Here is a 21,537-nt window from a genome sequence, read left to right as displayed (position 1 = left end):
TCTATTAAGTGCCTGCTATGTGCCAGGCATTGGGCTAAGGTAGTTTTGCTTGTCTTCATGTTGCCTACTTCAGATATATACGGATTATGCAAATCCTCTTGGTTTTCTTTTAGAAACTTACCATATATTACAGTGTATAATTTTACCCAAGTTTTCCTTTGATTGAGTTTGTTCGTTAGTTGAAGTTGACTTCTCCCTAGTTTCTGGGTTGTGGCGATCTCTGCTCATTAGCAGATGCTTAAACAGCAAAGCTTAGGTAAAGCTTATAAGAGAAGTCTATCTCAGTTTGTGTCAATGTTTTCACTTTTACCAAAGTAAGTTCAGATTAATTAAAAAGTAGACAGCTCCCCTGCATAGTTAGAACACATTTATCAATATCCAGGTAAAATGATATCTTGCAGGAAGAGAATGAAGTTTTCCTTAGAAACAGACAGAGAAACAGATACACATTCTCTCTTTCTTGTCTCTGCCTCTGCCTCTGCCTCTGCCTCTGCCTCTGCCTCTGTCTCTGTCTCTGTCTCTGTCTCTCTCTCTTCCCCTCCCTCAAGATCTTTGGGAATAGGAAAACTTGACTATCAAATTCTGTCATCAGGGAACTATTTGTATTTCTCTCATAGAGTTGTTTGATATTCCTTTATTATAGGTATTACTATCGTCACATGACTAACCCCACATCTCTGCCATGTGATGAAATTTAATATTTTCAGAAATTAAGATATATTATCATCATTTACCCCAGGCACTGATGGTTTTAATGAAGACAGAATATTGAAATAAAATACTTGATTAGTCTTGGCAGAAATGTAAATAGGATCCAGATAAATGAATTTTCAAAATTTTAACCTACATTGTGCCTTAATGAAAAAAGACAAGGTTATAGGTAAGAAATAGAAAGCAGGTTAATAGTTTGGTTTAATATCTTCAAAATGACTGTGGGATTGCTTATATAAGTTGCATTGAGAACAATTGACCAGATAAAGCCCTCTGCACAATGAATTCAATTGATTATTTTATTTATTATTCTTATTGAAAGTACAAAACTAGAACATAATTTCTCCCCTTCTTGGTTTCTGTAGAGCAGGTTGTTGCGTTGGATGCCCAAAATATAGTAGCTGTTTCCTGTGGAGAAGCTCATACACTTGCACTCAACGATAAGGGCCAGGTGTATGCTTGGGGACTTGATACCGATGGACAGCTGGGTCTGCCAGGGACAGAAGAGTATATCAAAGTGCCCAGGTAACAAAGGGGACCAACAAGAGGTCTTTTATTTTTTTCTTTAATAGTTATTAGAAAGTTGAAAATAATCACTTGTGAAAATTATTTTTAAGACCTTATTAAGCATTCTGCTGGGTCCTTTGCTTTGCAGAGGAAAGTGAGTCACCTTAAAAAACATTTTTCTTCCTTTGTGAGTTTGTAATAAGGCAGCTTGATGAACTGCCTCATTTCATGTAGTTCCTGAAATGTTAGTTTACTTTATTTCACCCCTTCTTCCCCAATAGATCTTTACTTTGGATTAAATTTTTTAAAATTTAAGAAATCAGAATATTATGTCACTTTTACTAAAAATTTTTTAAGTAGATCTGCTTAAAAATCTTAATTCTCTCTTATAGAAATGCTTTTTTCCTATCGCAATTTATCATATAGCCATCAGTGAAACTTTAAAAATCCATGTAAATGTGTAAACTTTGCTAGTTCCATTTTGAGGGTATAAAAAATCTTGCTCTTCTAAAAATTGTTTTACTTTTCATCCTAGTGATAGTTACAGAAACAAAAGACATAAGCTTACATATGGCATTCACTAAACTAATTTTAGGCCTATTTCAAACAACAGTTTAAAAGATAATTTTTTATGTCTTTATACTCTATAGTGATTCTTCTGTATAGATTCAAAAATAGGGTTAAATTTAGATTTGTTCACTGAATTATGAAAATGAAACCTCATAGGATCCGAGCTCTAGAGTTTGAGGCTGTGGAATCTAATCCTCTGATTTTACAGATGAGGAAACTGGTCCAGAGAGATTAAATTACTTGCTCAAAATTGATGTAAGCAAGATTTGGATTCAGATTTTCTAACTGAAGAATTAGAGCCCTATCAACTGTCTTCTGCAGCCTCCTAATGAATTAATATCAGGGTGAAATATTTTATTTTTTGAAAGTTACATAAACTATAAGTGAATCAGCTTCTTTTTTCAAAATCACATATGTCTAGAGGTAATTCTTAATGTTTTACAAATTATTATATAGGTAGTAATTTTTATTGCTCATTTGACATTTTCTATCAGCAGAGAATGCAGAGGTCCATGGGATCCATCCTTATCAAACATAGGTATCTAGAAACTTTAGATCATTAACAAAGATTATTGCTGCTCCAGAAAAAACAAAGGAAAATAAAATAAAGACAACAAACCTAATTCCCAGTGTTCTACCAGTGTTCCATAACAATTTAGTTGCTTGGGGTGGGGTGTCTTATAGCTGTGAAAATTGAAGCTTTTAAATTATGTTTCTATAAGTTCCATTCAAAACAAGTTAAGAAAATTTACACTATATTGGATACTGACAAATTAGGTGATATGGAGAATTCAAAGGAAAAAATAAAGAAGTAATAGCTAATATTTATATAGGACTTTTATGTTTTGCAAGGCACTTCACAAATCTCATTTTATCTTCAGAATAACTCTAGAAAGAAGGTGCAGCTGATGTATGCTAGGTCTGGAGTCAGGGAGACCTGAGCTAAAATTCAGCCTCACATACTTTTTTTTTTTTTAAATATATTTTATTTGATCATTTCCAAGCATTATTCGTTAAAGACATAGATCATTTTCTTTTCCTCCCCCCCACCCCCCATAGCCGACGCGTAAGTCCACTGGGCATTAGATGTTTTCTTGATTTGAACCCATTGCTTTGTTGATAGTATTTGCATTAGAGTGTTCATTTAGAGTCTATCCTCTGTCATGTCCCCTCAACCTCTGTATTCAGGCAGTTGCTTTTTCTCGGTGTTTCCACTCCCATAATTTATCCTTTGCTTATGAATGGTGTTTTTTTTTCCTGGATCCCTGAAAGTTGTTCAGGGACATTACACCGCCCCTAATGGAGAAGTCCATCACGTTCGATTATACCACAGTGTATTAGTCTCTGTGTACAATGTTCTCCTGGTTCTGCTCCTCTCGCTCTGCATCACTTCCTGGAGGTTGTTCCAGTCTCCATGGAACTCCTCCACTTTATTATTCCTTTTAGCACAATAGTACTCCATCACCAACATATACCACAGTTTGTTCAGCCATTCCCCAATTGATGGGCATCCCCTCGTTTTCCAGTTTTGGGCCACCACAAAGAGCGCAGCTATGAATATTTTTGTACAAGTCTTTGTGTCCATTATCTCTTTGGGGTACAGACCCAGCAGTGCTATGGCTGGGTCAAACAGCCTCACATACTTAATAGCTGTGTGACCCTGAATAAATCACTTAACCTCTGTCCACCTCTGTTTCTTCAGCTAGAAAATGACAATGATAGTAATAGCACCTACTCCCCAGGGTTGTTGTAAGGAGCAAATGAGATAATATTTGTAAAAAGTGCTTAGCAGAGTACCTGGCACATAGTAGGTACTATACAAAATCCCCTCTCTTTCCCTCTCTATTATCCATACTTTACAGGTAGGGAAACTGAGACTAAAGGAGACTGGTTTTGAACTCGCCACTTTTCCTGACTTCAGCCCCATCTCTCCCTATTGTACCACCTAATTGCTTAATTTGACTAAATTAGGCCACTATTCTACTGAGGATAACTTGATTTTGAAATCTAAAGAATAAAAAAGATGCAACTTTTACTGTTTTTGAAAATATAGGTTTTACCTAGTTGGTGAGTGACCTCATTGAGCCTAGAACCCAAGTGTCCTGCTTCAGAGTTCAATGCTTTGTCCACCCACTCATTCTCTCCTTTCCTTCCTTTGCTTCTTCCTTAAAAGTTTTCACTTCCCAGCTGTGTGACGCTGGGCAAGTCACTTGACCCCCATTGCCTAGCCCTTACCACTCTTCTGCCTTGGAGCCAATACACAGTATTGACTCCAAGACAGAAGGTAAGGGTTTAAAAATTTTTTTTTTCACTTGAGTCTTTCCTTTGATTTCTGTGTGATTCTTAAGACTGGATCTCTTAACATCATCAATCTTTTCTCGGTCCCTATTTTTAGAGTGATTTGTGGCAGTATTTTTAGGGGCTGTTTCTTTTCATCTCTTATTCCATTTCCTTTTCTTACCCTTTCTCATCCCCTTCTGAAACATATCTTTTTTTTTTCTTCCCCATTCTACATTTTTAATAATATATTTCTATATGGAGGATTTGGGTCATAGGGTTTATAGGGTTTGTAGAGTTGAAGGTGAGGGATTGCCTCATTCTTTCCCCTCCTGCTCCCTGCCCATGTTTTATAGATGAGGAGACAGCCCCAGACAGATAAAATTATTTTCTCAGGCCACCCAGGGATTGAGCTAATAAGCAGAGCCAAAATTCAAACCCATACTTAAGCTGTGGCCTAGGTCTCTATGAAAAAGTTAAGTGTATCCTCAGCCCTCATGGTTTCATCAGGTAGGCAACATGGTATAATGTATAGAGATCTGGGTTAGGGCCCCTGCTCTTCTCCTCATTCACAGCTTGGCTCACTGAGGACAAGTCATGGAAACTTTCTTAGCCTCAGTTTCCCTCTCTGTAAAATGAGGCATTTGGCCTAGATGATAAGGACTCTAAATGTAGGATCTAAATGTAGGATCTGAAAATTAGCCTCTTCCTTCATACTCTCACTTCTGCTGCTCTATATTGAATTGGATAAATTAAGCATTGAAAAGTAATAGGGCTGAGTAGTTAGTTGGTTCAGTGCTAGAGATCCAGACCTGGAAACAGGGATGTCCTGGGTTCAGATCTGACCCCAGACACTTTCTATGTGACTATGTGACCCTGGGCAAGTCTCTTAACCCCCATTGCCTAGCCCATACCTCTCTCTCTCTCAAAAAAAAAAATATATATATATATATATAACCCTTACTTTCCATCTTAGAATCAATACTGTGTATTGGTTCTAAAGCAGAAGAGCAGTAAGGGCTGGGCAGTGGGGGTTGTGACTTGCCCAGGGTCACATTTGCCCAGCTATGAAGTTTCTGAAGCCAGATTGAACCTAGGACCTCCCATCTTTAGACCTGGCTCTCAATCCATAGAACCACTTAGCTACCCCTAATGATTCAGAGACAGGAAAAGTAAAGGTTTAAAAACAAGTGTTGGGGAAGAAAAAATCAAGAAACAACGAGCATAATGAAACACCATTTTAAAAATTGCATGAAACTGGATGGTACACTTATGACTGCCCTCCCTCTTTATATCCTCATATACCTTTAGGGAAACTCTTAGTCATATTTGCACCTGTATCTGTCTCTCCTTTGCAAAACATTCATGACACTGAGTTGTTGTTCCTAGGGTTTTATTTTAGTTTTTAATCAGTCTTTTAATTAACTTGGATTTATTTTGATGTTTTACAATTTTTGTTGACTTCAATTCATCTTAAAGTTTACTCATATTTTTGCTAGGTATTTTTTTATGAATGGATATCTTAATAATATCAGATCATAGCACTGAATCAGTGTAAAAAATACCTTAGACTGCTGAAAGACATTTAAACTGTTACTGGTAAGCCAGTAGTAGCTGATAGAGTAGGACTCTATCCATGGGGGATTTGTTCTAAGACCTATTGAAGATGACTGAATGAGTAGATATAAATAAACACCTGCTGATCCCATATATATGTACTCTTCCTCAGCTAGGTACTCTGTTACACCCCCCCCCCCCCAAGTTTTAAAAAATGAGAGTGAAAGCAGAGGGGGCAGACTATTGCTGTGGGCAGACTTTCAAGGCCAGGGTAACTGAACCCCTGATCCCTGGAGGTTTGCAATTAGGGTAACTGAAACAAGGGACCTCCAGCACCTCATGGATAACTGAAACCTGGGATAAAAGGGGTTTACTAAGTGTTTGCATTTAATGTCAAACTAAATCATAGCAATGATAATATTGTCGTACCTTGTCTCATTTTTGTTTCATAAAGTGCTTTCGTTTTTCTTGGTTAACCCCCAAAATAGCCCCATGATATGCAGAAGTAGTAATATTCCCATTTTACAGTGACAAACCTGAACCACAGAAATGCCACCCAGGACTACCTAGCTTATTAGTAAAGTTTCAGGCTGGGGATGGAGCTTGAGTGAAAATTAATGCTTAGAAATGGGAAGGGATTCCTCAGAACATTGTGGCATTTGAATCAGCTTTCAGGCCAATTGTCTAAAAGAAGGGAGAAAGCCACGAACTTTCTAAAATGAAAGAACCAAGAAATTAACAACAGGCTGTACCTGGCATCTTCACATTAGAGGAAAGAATGTAATGAACATAGGAATCCAGGATGAGCCCCATACTGAATTTATTCAGGCTGCAGTCTTTGCTGGCCTCGGGTTTCTTCTGGAAAGCTGATAAATGACTTTGTTCAGTGTTTAGTATTAAAAATGCCTCCTTACTCAGGTGAAACCTCAATGAGAAACCATCTGCTAAATTCTGCTAGTAAGTTTTGTTTAATTTCAGCGGAGGGCATATATGGAAATCAGGAATTTTGAAGAAACGGTGAATTTAGATAGGATACAAATAGTTTGGGTTCTTAAAAATATTAGTTTAATCTTGTTTTTGTCATAAATAGCTGAAAATAAGTTAATTGAAATCAGAATTTTCACAGACATTTCCCCCTTTATTTTATTTTAATAACAAATTTCCACATAAGTTTTCTGAAGTTAAGTGATTCATGTTGTCTCCCTCCCTTCTTCCCTCCTCTCTCCCAGAGTTGACAAGCAATTCAGTTTGGGTTTTATATATATATATATATATATATATATATATATATATATATATATATATATATATATATATATACATATATATATATATATATAAAATCATGCAAAACATTTCCATATTATTTATTTTTTTAAGTGAATAATCTTATAAAACCAAAACCACTCTGAATCATATACCCAAATAAGCAAGTGGTAAATCAAATGTTATCATCTGCATTTATACTCCAACAATTCTTTCTCTAGAGATGGATAACATTCTTTTTCATAAGTCCCTTAGAATTGTCCTGGATCATTTTATAGCTATTAGTAACAAATTATATCATAATTGATCATTCCACAATATTTCAGTTACTGTGAATGATGTTCTCCTGGTTCTGCTCAACTCACTGCACATCAGTCCATGTAGGTCTTTCCAGTTCTTTCCAAAATCATTCTGTTCATTCTTCCTTATAGTACAATAATATTCCATCACCATCATGTGCCACATTTTGTTCAGTCATTCCCCAATTTAGGGACATCCCTTTAGTTTTTAATTTTTTGCCACCACAAAAAAATGCAGCTATAAATATTTTTGTATGTACAGATCCTTTCCCATTTTTTTCTATCTCTTTGGGATACAGACCTAGTGGTTCACATTGACATTTTAAGAAAAACATTGGGAAAAGTTGGACTTAAACTTTCTGGTTTTGTGTTTAACGTAATGCTTTATGACAAGGTGACTTAGCAGACAAATGGCATTGCCGATTATTCTGGCTAGTTACTGCCATCATCTTTTGTACTTTGTATAGATTGTTACAGTACTCTTAGTTACTGAGGTCAAACTATTACTTTCTCAATCTGAAGTGATCGCTCACTTTTCAACATAGGTGTAATTGAATTAATAATGTAAATGAAATAATAATTTCCAAATCAAGGAATGTTTTTCCTTATAAAACAAAAAAAGAATGCTTTTTCCTAGTTTCAAAATAACTTATATAAACTATTTGGTAAAATAAAACATCTTTTTAAAAAAAATTGATGTCAATTATTCAAATGTCTTATAACCAGAGGCAAGAGATTTCTTAGTTTTTATTATATCCAATTACAGGTATTTCATACTATTTTTCAGTAAACTGAATTCCAGATTGATTTGTTAGAATTTTATTTAATCTTTAGCATTCTTATTATTATACATAATGTAAGAGTCTGATTTCTGTTTTATATTGGAAAGTACTAGAATTTAGTAATTTGAAAAAGATTGACAAATGTAAAAATTAATATGAAATATATCTTATTTTGATTTAAAAAATAAGTCTGACCTGAAGTATTTAAAGTTCTCTAAAGAAATTTCATCCTTAGAATGAAGCTTTTTCATAATTTCCTTAATATACATTTAAATAGTTTTAGATAAAATAAAAAATTTAAATGACAGGTACCTAATATGAGATCCAACAACTTAAAAAAAAAAATAAACCTTTCAGAATCAGTAACTAAGTATCAGTTCCAAGACAAAAGAATGGTAAGAGCTAGGTAGCTGGGTTTAAGTGACTTGCCCAGGGTCATATAGCTAGGAATTGGCTGAGGCCAGATGTGAACACAGGTCCTTGAGTCTCTAGGCCTCTGTCTGCTGAACCATCTAGCTCTCCCTTTGTTTAGAGGTTTTTAAGGAACAGAGTAGAAGGCAAACTGTGTTTGAAATATGTTAGAAACCATAAAACAAATGAAAATGAAGCATTAATGTTTTGGGATTGCTAGTGTGCTTCAAAATCCTAACTAGTGTAAGTTCAGTTGTAAAGAAGACTAGCACACAGGAGAGTAATTCAGGGATGAGTATAAATATACTTTTGTTTAAATTCTTGCTTGCTTTTCAATGTATTTTAAATTCTTTTTCTAAAATAGTTAATATTGTCATGATTTTTATTGCAAATGTTAGGGAATTGGGCTCAAAATGCCACAACAAGCCATTTGAACAGATAGTTATATATTCTGTGTTTGATTAAGTTCTTTTTTTTTCTTCCTTCCTAGAAATATTAAAAGTTTGACAGACATTCAGATAGTACAGATTGCCTGTGGTTACTATCATTCCCTTGCACTCTCAAAAGGTAAGCATCTCTCTCTTTTTAAATACTTCTCTATTTTCATTTGATAGTTGTTGTGAATAAATGTTCCAAGCCATCATTTTACAACCTTATGGTTAGTGTATTTGTGAGAAAAATTCATTCTTAAGGCCCATGGGCTTCCCACAGATGTCACGTCAGAACTTCATTATCAGTACCTTGTCTACTTTTTTCAGGGGCTATATTTTTGAAAAGGCCAGAGCATGTGGTGCCAGGTAGGCCTTGTTTTTACTACACATAGTCAAATGAAGGCAGATGTTAAGTGACCTTATGTTTGCCTGTGGGTAATGCTTGCATTACTTAATGAACTGAGCTGGAATGGAGGGAAGATTCCAATGTCCTCCCTTCATGGAATATCTGCTCAATATCATAATGGAATTTATATTGCCAATGACATTTCAGTCAACATTCCTTCTCTTCTTGCCAGCTATAATCTATTATCTGTTCAGCCACCATATGTAAAATTAGTTGAACTTCCTTGTTTAAAGACAACACAGGGTCCATGTTAAACATCTCTATAATAAGGTGGTGAACACTGGTGTGAGACCCATTTGTTTCATCTATGGATTATTTCTTTGTTGTCCCAAAACAATTTAAGTTGAAATGCTTTACATTTTTTTTTGTCAGACTGTTATGTTAAATGGTTAATTTCTGCAAGGAATACATCACCAAATATAACACTACCCAGGTAACAGATTTTATACCACTTTCATTTAGCAGGAAGGCAGGTGCTATTGTCTGTTGCCTGGGTAACATAAAAGGAAAAATTCTTCCTTTTTGGTGTTGATAAACAGACCAAATTAAATTACATCTTTGTTTGTCCAACTGAGCTAACAGTATATTTTGTCTTATTTTGTTTATTAGCATAAACTCTTCAGCAATCACTTCACTTTTGCTGTCATATATATATTTTTTAAAAACCCTGATCGTCTGTTTTGGAATCAATACTGTGTATTGGTTCCAAGGCAGAAGAGTGGTAAAGGGTAGGCAGTGGGCTTAAGTGACTTGCCCAGGGCCAAATAGCTAGGAATTTGAACCCAGGACTTCCCATCTCTGGATCTGGCTCTCGATCCATTGAGCCGCCTAGCTGCCCCTTTCTGTCATGTTGATGGACATGGAACCCTTTTTTAACTAAAACCACCATTAAATCATTAACACTAAACTAGAATTTAAGTCTTTGATGACAACATTCAGATGTTTGGAAAATAGATGATAAAAATCTTCTGTTTGGTGACACTGGCACATAAATGTATTGAAGATCTCTTGTATCTATCACTCTTGACATTGGTTCCTCATGGAGTGAGAGAGTGATGCTTATAAAGACATTCAAACATGTAGTCTAATGTAAGTTTTCATGTGCCACACATTCATTTATATATCTTTCTGAATGTCATCAAATAAGCACAATAAAATTATGCATTTCTCTTGGGCTTCCAGTAAAGTGTTTTAGGTTGACCTGTATTTTATGTTTATTTTTTTCTTCTCATGCTAGAATTTTGTCATAATGTCCCTTTATAAAAATTTAGTAATCACTGTTTTTATCAATTAATTAATTAATTAATTTTTTTGGTAAAGGTCTAGCTAGGTATTAAATTTTTTAGGCTTTGCAAGCCAAGAGGCAAAATCAAGGATTTCCTATAGCTTACATAACGACTGAAAATAAAGTTCTTCAGATTTTTTTTATTAACTTAGTTATTATCATTATCGTATTTTCATGAGTGCTTTTTTTTGGTAGTACAAGTCTATTAATGTAACTGGGGTTCAGAGTTAGTGAACCCTATCATCAGACTTGATTGCAAGCATTCATCTGTTAATGCTGATCTGAAATGAAACTATGTATTTCATCTTTGACTACACCTTTTATATAAATTGATCTCAGTTGTTGAAAAAAGGATTTTAGTTGATCCTATTCACTGCTTGGAAGGCATTTATAGGATTCTAATAGATTTCTTCTCTTGAGATTTACATGTCATTACATTTTAGATTAATCATTTCCAATTGGAATTTAAGTGGAAGCTCCTCAATTGCACAGTTGAATTTACACTGAGGTCTGAAAAATGGCTTCAGAATTGTGCAAATTTGTGTGGGAGTGGAGATCTTGCTTCATATTTAACATTTGACAGCACAGAAAGGGTATGAAGCATCTTGACATTGCTTGTGACTCATAGTTGTTGTTAAATTGACTTTACTGCAGAATAAGTTTCACATATAAGTCATGTTTTGCCTTGAATTTTGGATTGGATTTATTAAGAAACATCAAGTCCATCTTAAAAGCTAATTTCCAGAGCTGCTTTGTGTTCAGTAATAGTGGTTGAATGGTGATTCTTCTAGTTCAGAACGATTTCGGTCTTGCCCAGAGTTTTAAAAAATCATATAACTTTTCCCCCTTTCTTGTTTTGACATGATTGAATATGTTCTAGTAATAAAATAAGTGTTGTGGAGAAACATGGGGCACTTGAAATACTTTTGAGTTATTCCCACATTGCTGCAATTCAGAGTGCGCTGAGCAGTCCTGCGAAGGGATTAAAGTATCATGCCCAGTCTTTTTTATAGTCTCTTGATTCTGCCTTATGGTTTGAGAAGAGCCATAGAAGATATGGGAAGGAATGAGGATGGTAAGACATGGTCCAAAGGCCATAGTTTGCTGACCCTGCACTTAAGTATCACATTGTTATGGGAAATGATGTGACAGTTACATCATGATCACTTGCTTACCGCTACTGTATAAAGTGATCCATATATTCACCTTTCCTATACCAGCTCTTTTCTTCCTTAGAACCACATTCCACTGTATTTTTTTTTAAGTTTACAAAGCCATTTGTTCTTTTAAAAAATTATCCAAAATTTTTGCTTTCTATATCTCTGTCTAAAGGAATTTTGCCAATTTGGAGTGATTCAGTTACTAGTGATCCTTTTTGTATGCAACAACTTAAACTCAGGAAAAGAGAAGGTGGAGCTTGTTAAGAGTTTTCTTGGTACTCTGCTCTACTCAATTATTGTCTCCTTCAGGATTGGTTTAGAATTAGAATGTGAAGAGAAAGAAAGGAGAATTTGCCACTTATTTATTTTTATTGTCTACTAGAATAGAAGTTAGAGTTTGGGCCCCCTAACATTTATAACTCACATTTAAATAGCATTTTAAGTTTTCCAGGACATTTGATGATGGGTTAGGCAATGTAAGAATTATTGTCCATGTATTATAAGCTTAGAGAGAAGCAATGTGGCCTAATGGAAAGAGGACTAGATTTGGATCAGGAGCCCTGGAGTCACTTTCTGACATGCCTATTTAGTACCTTTCATGAAAACTGGGCAGGTCACTGTCTCTGTTTTTCATGAGCAGGTTGGACTCATACATCTCAAAGTTACCTTTTTGATTTAAATTTACGATTCCAGGACAACCAACTTGGCAGGCAGCACAGCTGGAACTCAACCTCTTTTCACTGTGCCACCTTGGCACGGTTTGAGTTTACAACCTTGAGATCTTAGACTGTCTTTTTTAGAACAAACCTAGTCAGGTGACTGGAACCAGGCAGCTTATTGTGAGTATAGTGAACCCTACCTTGTTAGATTTGCAACTATCATTTAGAGCATGCTGTTCTGAGAGGGAAGAAATCTATTATAGGAAAAAAATAGAAACATCTGCACAAAATAAACAAGCAAATTGATTTATCTAATCAAAATAGATGATGAATTTAAGCCAATTTATATAAGTTCAAATCCTCAGAAAGCACACACGCAAAAAGAAAAGTTGAGCCTGAAACTGGCCTTTCCTTCTTGTACTTTTGCTTGTCTGAAGTATATTTAATTTTCTGTCTGGCTCAAAGAAAGAGTGAGAAGCCTCTTGAGGCTGGTTATTTATATTTCATACAGAGGGAAGAGGAAGAGAGAACAAAGTTAGGATATATAATTTATTATGTGGGAAAATAAAACTTTAGATTAATCTAATTCATCCCAGTAATCTCATTTTGCTGTGGGGAAAGGGAAGAGAATATGCATTTAGGTAGTTGCTACTACTTGCTAGGTACTGTGCTAAGTGCTGTATAAATATTCAGTCATTTAATCCTTACATACAACAGCCCTGTAAGGTGTAAGTGTTGTTATTATTCTCCTTTTACAGTTAAAGTAAAGAGGCAAACAGATTATGTGATTTACCTAGGACCCAGCTAGTGAGTGTTTGAGGCTAGATTTGAACTCAAAATTATCTTGACTCTCTTAACTTCTGCTTATCTAGTTTCCTCTGTCATTATTTCATGACATGCTTTGCATACTATGTTAGTCACATTTGCTAATAACATCATGAAGGTATTCCTTTTTGACACTTATAGAATTCATTCGAAATGTTGCTAAAGTAAATAATTTGTGATTTATATCGTACCCTTTTAGCATGATTACATTCAAAAGGGGGTAGTAATTGTGAAAGGAGGGTGATTTGAATTGGCGAAGCCTCTAAACTGAAGAGTTGTTTGTTATTGTTAAAAAAAAGTGGAATAAAAAAAAGCAGCTAGGTGGCTCAGTAGACAGAGTCAGATCTGGAAATGGGAGGTCCTGGGTTCAGGTCTGACCTGAGCTACTCCCTAGCTGTATGACCCTGGGCAAGTCCCTGCTCTTCTGCCTTGGAGCCAATATATTGTATTGATTCTAAGAGGGTCTAAAAAAAGAAAAAAGGGTTTCTTACTTGAATTATTTAACAACATAAACTCAAAGCTAACAAAGTATTGTCCAGTAGAGGTCCTTAGATCTGCTTTAATGAATAGATAAAAAATATGCAGAATTAACAGTAAGATGGTTTTATAAGGACTAAAAAACTTTTTCACAAACACCCTAGATATTTCTTTGTGATTGTCTTTTCACTGCTACTTTATATAACCTGAATTTTTGTAGCCAGTGCAGTCAGAGGATTAACTATTCCATTGGTTGGTGTGCTTCCTAGCAACACCATGCATGTGAAGGTGGCAGAAATTTTGCAACTTCTCTTATTTATTGACAATTTGATTCAGTTCATCAGACATCTGCCTACTATGTGCTAGACTCTGGGATACAAAGGCATAACCAAAATAGTTCCCTACCTTCAAGTAGCTTATATTTTACAAAAGATGAAAAGAAAATCCTTGAGTGATTTATTCAGTGAAGAAACATTTAAATACAGCTTCCTGCATATAATAGTCAAATAAATTCATGTGGTGTTTTTTTTTGTGTGTTTTTTTTCCTTTCTTTTACAGGAAGTGAAGTTTTTTCCTGGGGACAGAACAAGCATGGCCAGTTGGGGTTAGGCTTTGAGCTGAAAAGTCAGAGTGCCCCACAGCTGATTAAATCTCTGCTTGGAATCCCTTTCATGCAAGTAGCTGCAGGGGGAGCTCACAGTTTTGTGCTTACCCTTTCTGGAGCGATCTTTGGATGGGGACGGAACAAGTTTGGTCAGCTTGGTCTTAATGATGAAAATGGTAGGTTCCCATTACCCTCTGCCTAGATAACTCTGAAAGTGTCTTTGGAATCAATCTTTTATATTGAACCTTAATTGCACCCTGTCAGCTCAGTGCTAATAGTTTTTGTCTTACAAAATCACACACCTGCCAGAAGTCATTGCATGGCAGCACAAAGATATTGTACTGTTGACAGTCAGAAAACTGAGGTTCTAGTCTCCCCATCACCACTTATAAGAGCGGAAACTTAGATTCAATCTGCCAGAGGAACAAGATAAGCAGGGGAAGGGCAAGAGGAACAAGGAATTCCAGAGAAAGAACAGAGAAGAGCTGAGAAGATCCAAGCAGTTAATGTCACTTCTCTTTGGGAAGCCTTTCAGAAGGTTGCTCTGAAAGCATCTCTGAGCCCTAGTTATCCTTCTGTGAATCTAGACCCCCTGAATCCAACAGAAGACAACAGGAGTGGATAGGATTTTTGATATAAAGCTAACCACCTCAAGAAGATTTCTTCTACATCCCTCCAAAGCAGTTCTTGAACTTCAAATCATAACAAGGACTGTTAGGAGTCAGGACACCTCTCACAAATGACCCCAGAGAGTCAGGCAGGCAAAACATACTCATGAGATTAGTGGTCAGGGAAACAGGTGGCCACTCTTCGTTTTCTACTTATAGAATAAGGAGTTCCATCTTTTAAGTCCTTTTTCAGCTCTCAAAATCTCTTTAAGAGGACCAAAGTCTGCTTGAGTAGATCATAGAGGTGGAATAAATATTCTGAGTGTTAAATGAAACTTAAGACTATTTTGTTTCTGCACTTTCAAAAGTCTGTAACTTATTGTGAGGCAAGCTGCTTATTAAGATCTTTGTTCTTCAGTTGTGAGAGTTATCTGATAGGGTCCCCCGGCAACAGTTGGTGTCACTAAGCAAATAGTTACACAATTTGGGAATTGCAGGTGACTTCACCCTATTTGACAAAGTTCATTTAAAAAATTGTCTCTTGGGAGCAGCTGGGTAGCTCAGAGATTAATGAGATCCTAGGTTCCAATCTGGCCTCAGACACTTCCTGGGCAAGTCACTTGACCCCCATTGCCTAGCCCTTACCACTCTTCTGCCTTGGAACCAATACACAGTATTGATTCCAAGACGAAAGGTAAGGGTTTTAAAAGAAATGTATCTCCTACAAAATAGTTTACATTTATTAGGCATAGAGGTGGGTGTAGTTCAGAGTGTGCTAGACTTTTGATCCAAAAAGGGCCTGGATTTCAAACTTGGCCTCAGGTACTTCCCGGATATGTGACCTTAGGCATGCCGCTTAGCCTCTGCTTGAGTCTCCCATCTGTAAAATTGGGATAAATACAGCACCTACCTCCCAGGGTTGTTCTGAAGACCAGAGCTAATATTTGTAAAGTGTTTTGCAAACCTTAAAGCATGACATAATTGCTAGCTATATAGCATTTAGAAAATTTTTCTAAAGCCCTTTCTTCTTGAGTTTTTAGAATTCTTTGACCTTTGAAAATGACAATTCAGAAACTGAGAATATAATTTATTGATAGTGGTAGGGACTAGCCTTATTGGTATGGGGAGTTCCTCAGGTGAGAAAACTCCCTTTCCTAGTGCAGGTCAGCATCTTCTTTGAAACTTTGAAACTTAGAATCTTTCAGAATTGCCTAGAACCCAAATGTTCTAGAACCCAAAAAACACATAGCTTACAATACTCCCAAATGTGGCCTGAACCAGATTGAAATGTAATTATGAAATATTTAACAAAATAAATAAAAATAAAACAGAATATAGATACTGCTACATTTTAAAACAAAGTCAGTAATCAGCCCTGCAGGAATCCTTCTGTGCAGTTTAGTGATCCCTGTATTTGTGTTGGAGTTCCGATTCTGTTGAGAGGTTAAGTAGTTTATAGCCAGTACTTGTCAATAGTGGGACTTGCATGTAAACAAGTCTGACTGGCTCTGAGGTCAGCTTTTTGTTAACTATCCCATGCTTCCACTTGTCTTTAGAATAGCCTAAATGATTTCAGGTACCCAAATAAGAAATGGATAAGTAGTTTAAAAATTGTTTTTCACAAACCATTCATACAGTGGATAGAGCTATGACCCAGAAGTTTGGAAGACTTCAAGCCCTACCACTAACCAACAGTGATGTGAGATTCTGGGCAAGCCCCCAAAAGCCTGAGTGCTCTCAGGAGGTCTTGACTGACTTTGGTACTCTGATGAAAGTCTAGGTCCTTACATGGTATAAGCTTCTTACAGAGACATGACATTCTGTCTCCAAAAAAGACATTAAGGATACTCCAGCCCAGAATAAGGACCATAAGCTCTGCGTCTGGCTAAGGGTCACATGACTGTTTATCACAGAGCCAGGCCTAGAACCCACATTGCCTGCTTCCTATTCATTTCATTGTGTTTCACGCTATACCATTTCATGTTATCCTGAATGGATCTTAAAATTGACATGACAATGGGTGCTTTAACAGTTGAGGTCAGTTAGAATTGTAGAACAGGGCTTATAGCCCAAAGAAACCAATTCAGTATTGCTATTCCATGTTACTTAAAAATGTGCCCTGCATGTTTGTACCACCAGTACATAATTTAGAATGTAGATAGTTGTGCCCCTTCCTCCCTTTTCAATGTGAGTCAGTTTTCCTATTTGCTGCTTGGCTTAGGACATTTATTGGAGAGCTTCAGCAAGCATTTAACAAATGTGCTAGGCACTGTCTTAGGAATTGGAGCCACAAAGACAGAAATGAAACCGCTACTGCCTCCAAGAAGGGTGCCATAGTGTGCAACGTGCTGGGCCTGGAGCCAAGAAGATGACCTCTTTCAAATCTGGCCTCAGGCACTTGCTTGGGCAAGATCATTTAGTTTCTGTTTGCCCATTTGTAAAATTGGACTAACAGCACCTATCTTGAAGGGTTGTTGTGAGTATTAAATAAGAGAATAATTGTAAAGTGCTTACTTAGCACAGTGTTTGCTACATAGTAAGTGTTAGCTTTATTAACTCTGTGTACCGATCAGAGATATATTCAAGAAAAACAAATGAAACCCGAGTAAATATTTGACACGTAATGAAAAATTGAATGAGTTTTAAAGTGTTAACGTTTTTGTTTAAATTTTCAGATAGGTTTGTTCCTAATTTGCTGAAGTCACTAAGATCACAGAAAATAGTTTATATTTGTTGTGGAGAAGATCATACAGCAGCTCTTACTAAGGTATAAATCTTATAAAACTGTTGACTTCATTCTTGTGGGCTAGTAGTAATTATCAGATCAGGACAATTCTTGGACTTAATGAAAACTATTTTCAGTGTCATGTATAAAAACACGAGTGTAGTGCTTGTGTGTTATTAGGAAAAATATTATTAATGAAAGGTAATATTATAAATGCTCATTTTCAATGATTGTTTCCTCATCTTCTTTCTTTGTTAATTGGCAGTGTTTTATATCATAAAAGAAAAATACTATGGCATGGAGTTATGTGTGACCCTTTCTGAGGTTTAATTCTCCAGCTGTGGGTTAAGTATTGCTGAGACATCAAATTTTCAGTGTTAAAGCTTCCTCTAATAGTGCATTGTGGCTTGCCATGCTGGGTAGATTAATTCCAAATTATACTGTACAGCTATGTATTGTATTAATTTAGAATCCATTTGGCTTATAAATATTTTATACTAAGTAGTAGAGGAAACTGAAGCCCTCTATTATCCACAGGCCAAGTACTGTGCAAGCAGTTACAATAAGAGCTTTCCTCACACAATCTTGCCAGTGGCTTCATCCCTGACCTGGAAGGAGCACCCTATCTTGGGGTGAGTGCTAATTCAGTGTCAGTGCTGCTTGGTCTGATATAGAGATCAGCAGGTAATTGAAAAGAAACAGTGGACATGATCCCCCAAAACTTTTCAAGGTCATTATTATAGTAATGTTTATGTCTAAGAGGACTGGCAAGGTCTTACATTGACCAAATTTGAAATGAGTGTGTTTATTTGTTTTTTCTTCTGCTCTGCATGGTGGATAGACACAGTTAGGAAACATGAACTAGTCCTTAGAATTTGAAACTTTATATTCCCTCATATGTAAAATTGACTTACAATAAATAATATCCTTAATAATTAACACATGTTTGTCAACCGAAGATGTCTACAGTGCAAAAAGTACAAATTTGTAAGTTAGTGGCTACTACTCTACAAAACTTTGCTGCTTGGTTTTGCTTGATATTAAGCATCCTGAATAAGCTTTTTTTTTTGCAATCATGAAGTCATGTACTAAAATAAAAATATTAGCAACTTTCATCAGCTATTGGCAGCAAAGAAGTATTTAAAGTATATTAGAACAAGCAAGATGTTTTATAGAGTTTTTATTTATTATAAGAAGACTAATAGTATTAACTATACTATTAACTAAAATTTATTTGTAAAATCATTCACATACTTATGAAAGCATTTGTGTGGCGAAGAAAAAGAAATTTTAAATATTCTTGTTTTGGGGATAAATGGTAGCTGGTGGCACATTTTTGCAATTGAACAATTTCAGGCTATTATTGATGTGGTTCTAATGAAAAAAAGCAAAATTACTCAATTTGAATTTAAAATTTTTTATGTATCTATAATGTAGAATGAAAGAAGAAAATTATGATCTCTTTTACAAAGGCTTAAATTGAGAACATAACTGGTTCTTCCTAAGACATTTTATAATAAATAGGTTTCAAAGTAATCTTTCAATAATGTAAAAAATAACATTTGCATAATTTGATGGTGACACAATTTTAAAGGTATAAATATTCTCTGAAAATATAAAAACTCATGTCAGTTTTAGCTTTAGTGGAATCTTGCTGGCATTTAATTGGAATCCATCAAGATAATAGTAATAGTTATAGGAAAAAATGCCAAGAAAAAAGATGAAGACTTTCATCTTTTTAGTAGTAACAGTGATTAACATTTATTTCAGAATAATTTTGTAATTTTAATAACATAGTAGTAATTGTGTGATTGTATGACTGGCTTTCAGCCCAAGACTACAAGTAAAATAAAATGATAAAATATTTAGAATTGTCATCATTGTGTTTCAGTATCTTACAGGGAAGGAATAGGAAGGGGGAAGAATTGACTTGCAGTAAAGACACTTATTTTTGTGTGGTGTGGTCCTTGTGTAATAAATGGGGTACTTTGTATTTTTTCCAGGAAGGTGGGGTCTTCACATTTGGAGCTGGAGGCTATGGTCAGTTGGGGCATAACTCGACCAGTCATGAGATAAACCCCAGAAAGGTTTTTGAGCTTATGGGAAGCATTGTCACACAGATTGCATGTGGACGGTAAAGTACATTGGAGAACATAATTATGGCATCTGTTTCTGTAATATATTATTTTCTCTTTCTTTCCCTATCATCTTTGTATCCCCATATGATATAAAGAATAGGTTTTATGCATATTACTTATGTGGACAGAATACCAGGCATTCTTCCTGACTCGAGTTCAAATTTGAACTCAGACACTTACTATGTGACTTAACCTTATCACATAACCTTGTCTACCTCAGTAAATTGGTTAAACAATTTCTCCAGTGCTGTGAACTCCTTATGTTAACTGAAAACTGGCTTCCCCTAATAGTACATTCCTTCCATCTTTACTCCACTGGTGAATGCTTTTTGTTCTCTGCCTACTCCTTGCCATCAGGTAGAGATTCACAGATTTTTTTCTCCTCTCAGGCTTACTAGAACTGTGCTTGTATCTTGAATCTCCTGGGTCTGATACAGTGATCAATGTAGAGTTGGCCTTTTAATAAATAGTTGTGGTTGGTTGACAGTGCTTTGATCACCTTTCTTCCTTCCATGTTTTTCCTCACCACGAAGTACTTGTATTTTGGTGTCCACATAAGTCTTGCAGTTTCTTGGGTGACTTCAGCATCTTGCTCTCAGTCTTTCTTTCTAAGCCATCTCTGGCTATTCTCCTCAGGTACATTAATATTCATGTCCAAAACCGTTCTAACCTGGGACTACGTAATTGCTCAATCGTTTCCTTTTAACAGCCTTCTCTACCCCCCACATTAGCCTTGTGCTGTAGGGACAACACTTCGGACCTCTTTGCCTCTCAGAGGTACGTGAACTTCCGTTCTCTAACCCTAACCCAGTATCCTTCCACTTGTCCCATTTCCCCACTTAAGATAAGTCTTTTTGCCTTCATTGTGACATCTAACTCCTTTACCTTTTTCTTATCCCTCCCTCCACTAGTCCATCTCTTGAATTTTAACACTCTTTTCCTCTGTTCCCATCTTTGACATGTTCTACTTAAATGAATTGTGTGAAAGAGAATTAAACTTACTCTCTTTGGCCCCAGGAGTGATGAGTACAAGTTACACATGGGCAGAATTTAGTCTTAATATTGGGAAAAATGTTCTTAACAATTAGAGCTGTCCAAAAGTAGAAAGGGCTATATTAGGAAGTGATGAATTCCTATTCATTGTCATGCTCCTATTCATGCTTCAAACAGAGGCTAGAGTTCTTTGCCTAGTATGTTGTAATAGGGATGTCTTTTGAGAATGAGTTAGACCACATGGCTATTAAAGTCCCTTCATGCAGTCCCCTACCACCATTCACATTATTCCTGATGTATCTTTAACCTGGTGTAATTCTCCTTGATTCCTCTACTCTTGCTTCTAGGATGCTAACCATCTATGGTGAAAGTTGTAATATTGAGTAATTTCATACTCTTACTTTGAGGCTATTTAGCTTTTCTGCTCTTTTTTTCTTTAATCCTTACCTTTCATCTTAGAATCAATACTAAGTATTGGTTTCAAGATAGAAGAGGAAGGGTTAGGCAATTGGGGCCAAGTGACTTGCCCAGGGTCTCACAACTAGGCAGTGTCTGAGACCAGTTTTGAACCCCAGGACTTCCCTTCTCTATTCCTGGCTCTCAATCCACTGAGCCACCAGTTGCTCCCTGTCCTTGACTTTTAAAGATTATCATCAATCTCTGAAGAGTTATTCCTTCACCTTAAAAAAACCCCAAAACCAAAAACCCTTACCTTCCACCTTAGAACTATATACTATATTGGTTCCAAGGCAGGAGTGGTAAGGGCTAGACAGTGGGTGTTGAGTGACTTGCCCAGGGTCACACAGCTGGGAAGTGTCTGAGGCCAAATTTAAATCCAGGATTTAC

General features: G+C 36.0%; 1 protein-coding gene across 11 annotated transcripts in view; it reads left to right on the top strand.

The window, feature by feature from the left end:
* The window catches only part of HERC4 (HECT and RLD domain containing E3 ubiquitin protein ligase 4), a 114,251-nt gene that overhangs the window by 48,659 nt on the left and 44,055 nt on the right, over positions 1–21,537 (top strand). For all 11 annotated transcript variants that reach the window (XM_016421882.2, XM_016421885.2, XM_056796123.1 and 8 more), the window contains 5 exons: positions 1,077–1,236; positions 8,871–8,947; positions 14,182–14,403; positions 17,511–17,602; positions 19,564–19,694. In XM_016421882.2, coding sequence (XP_016277368.1) covers positions 1,077–1,236; positions 8,871–8,947; positions 14,182–14,403; positions 17,511–17,602; positions 19,564–19,694 — 682 coding nt within the window. The remainder of the gene's footprint in view (positions 1–1,076; positions 1,237–8,870; positions 8,948–14,181; positions 14,404–17,510; positions 17,603–19,563; positions 19,695–21,537) is intronic.

This window comes from Monodelphis domestica, chromosome 1, assembly GCF_027887165.1.
Source record: "Monodelphis domestica isolate mMonDom1 chromosome 1, mMonDom1.pri, whole genome shotgun sequence".
In the NCBI taxonomy this organism is placed as follows: domain Eukaryota; kingdom Metazoa; phylum Chordata; class Mammalia; order Didelphimorphia; family Didelphidae; genus Monodelphis; species Monodelphis domestica.
Note: the sequence above shows the minus strand (reverse complement) of the source record. Positions and strands in the feature narration are given on the sequence as shown.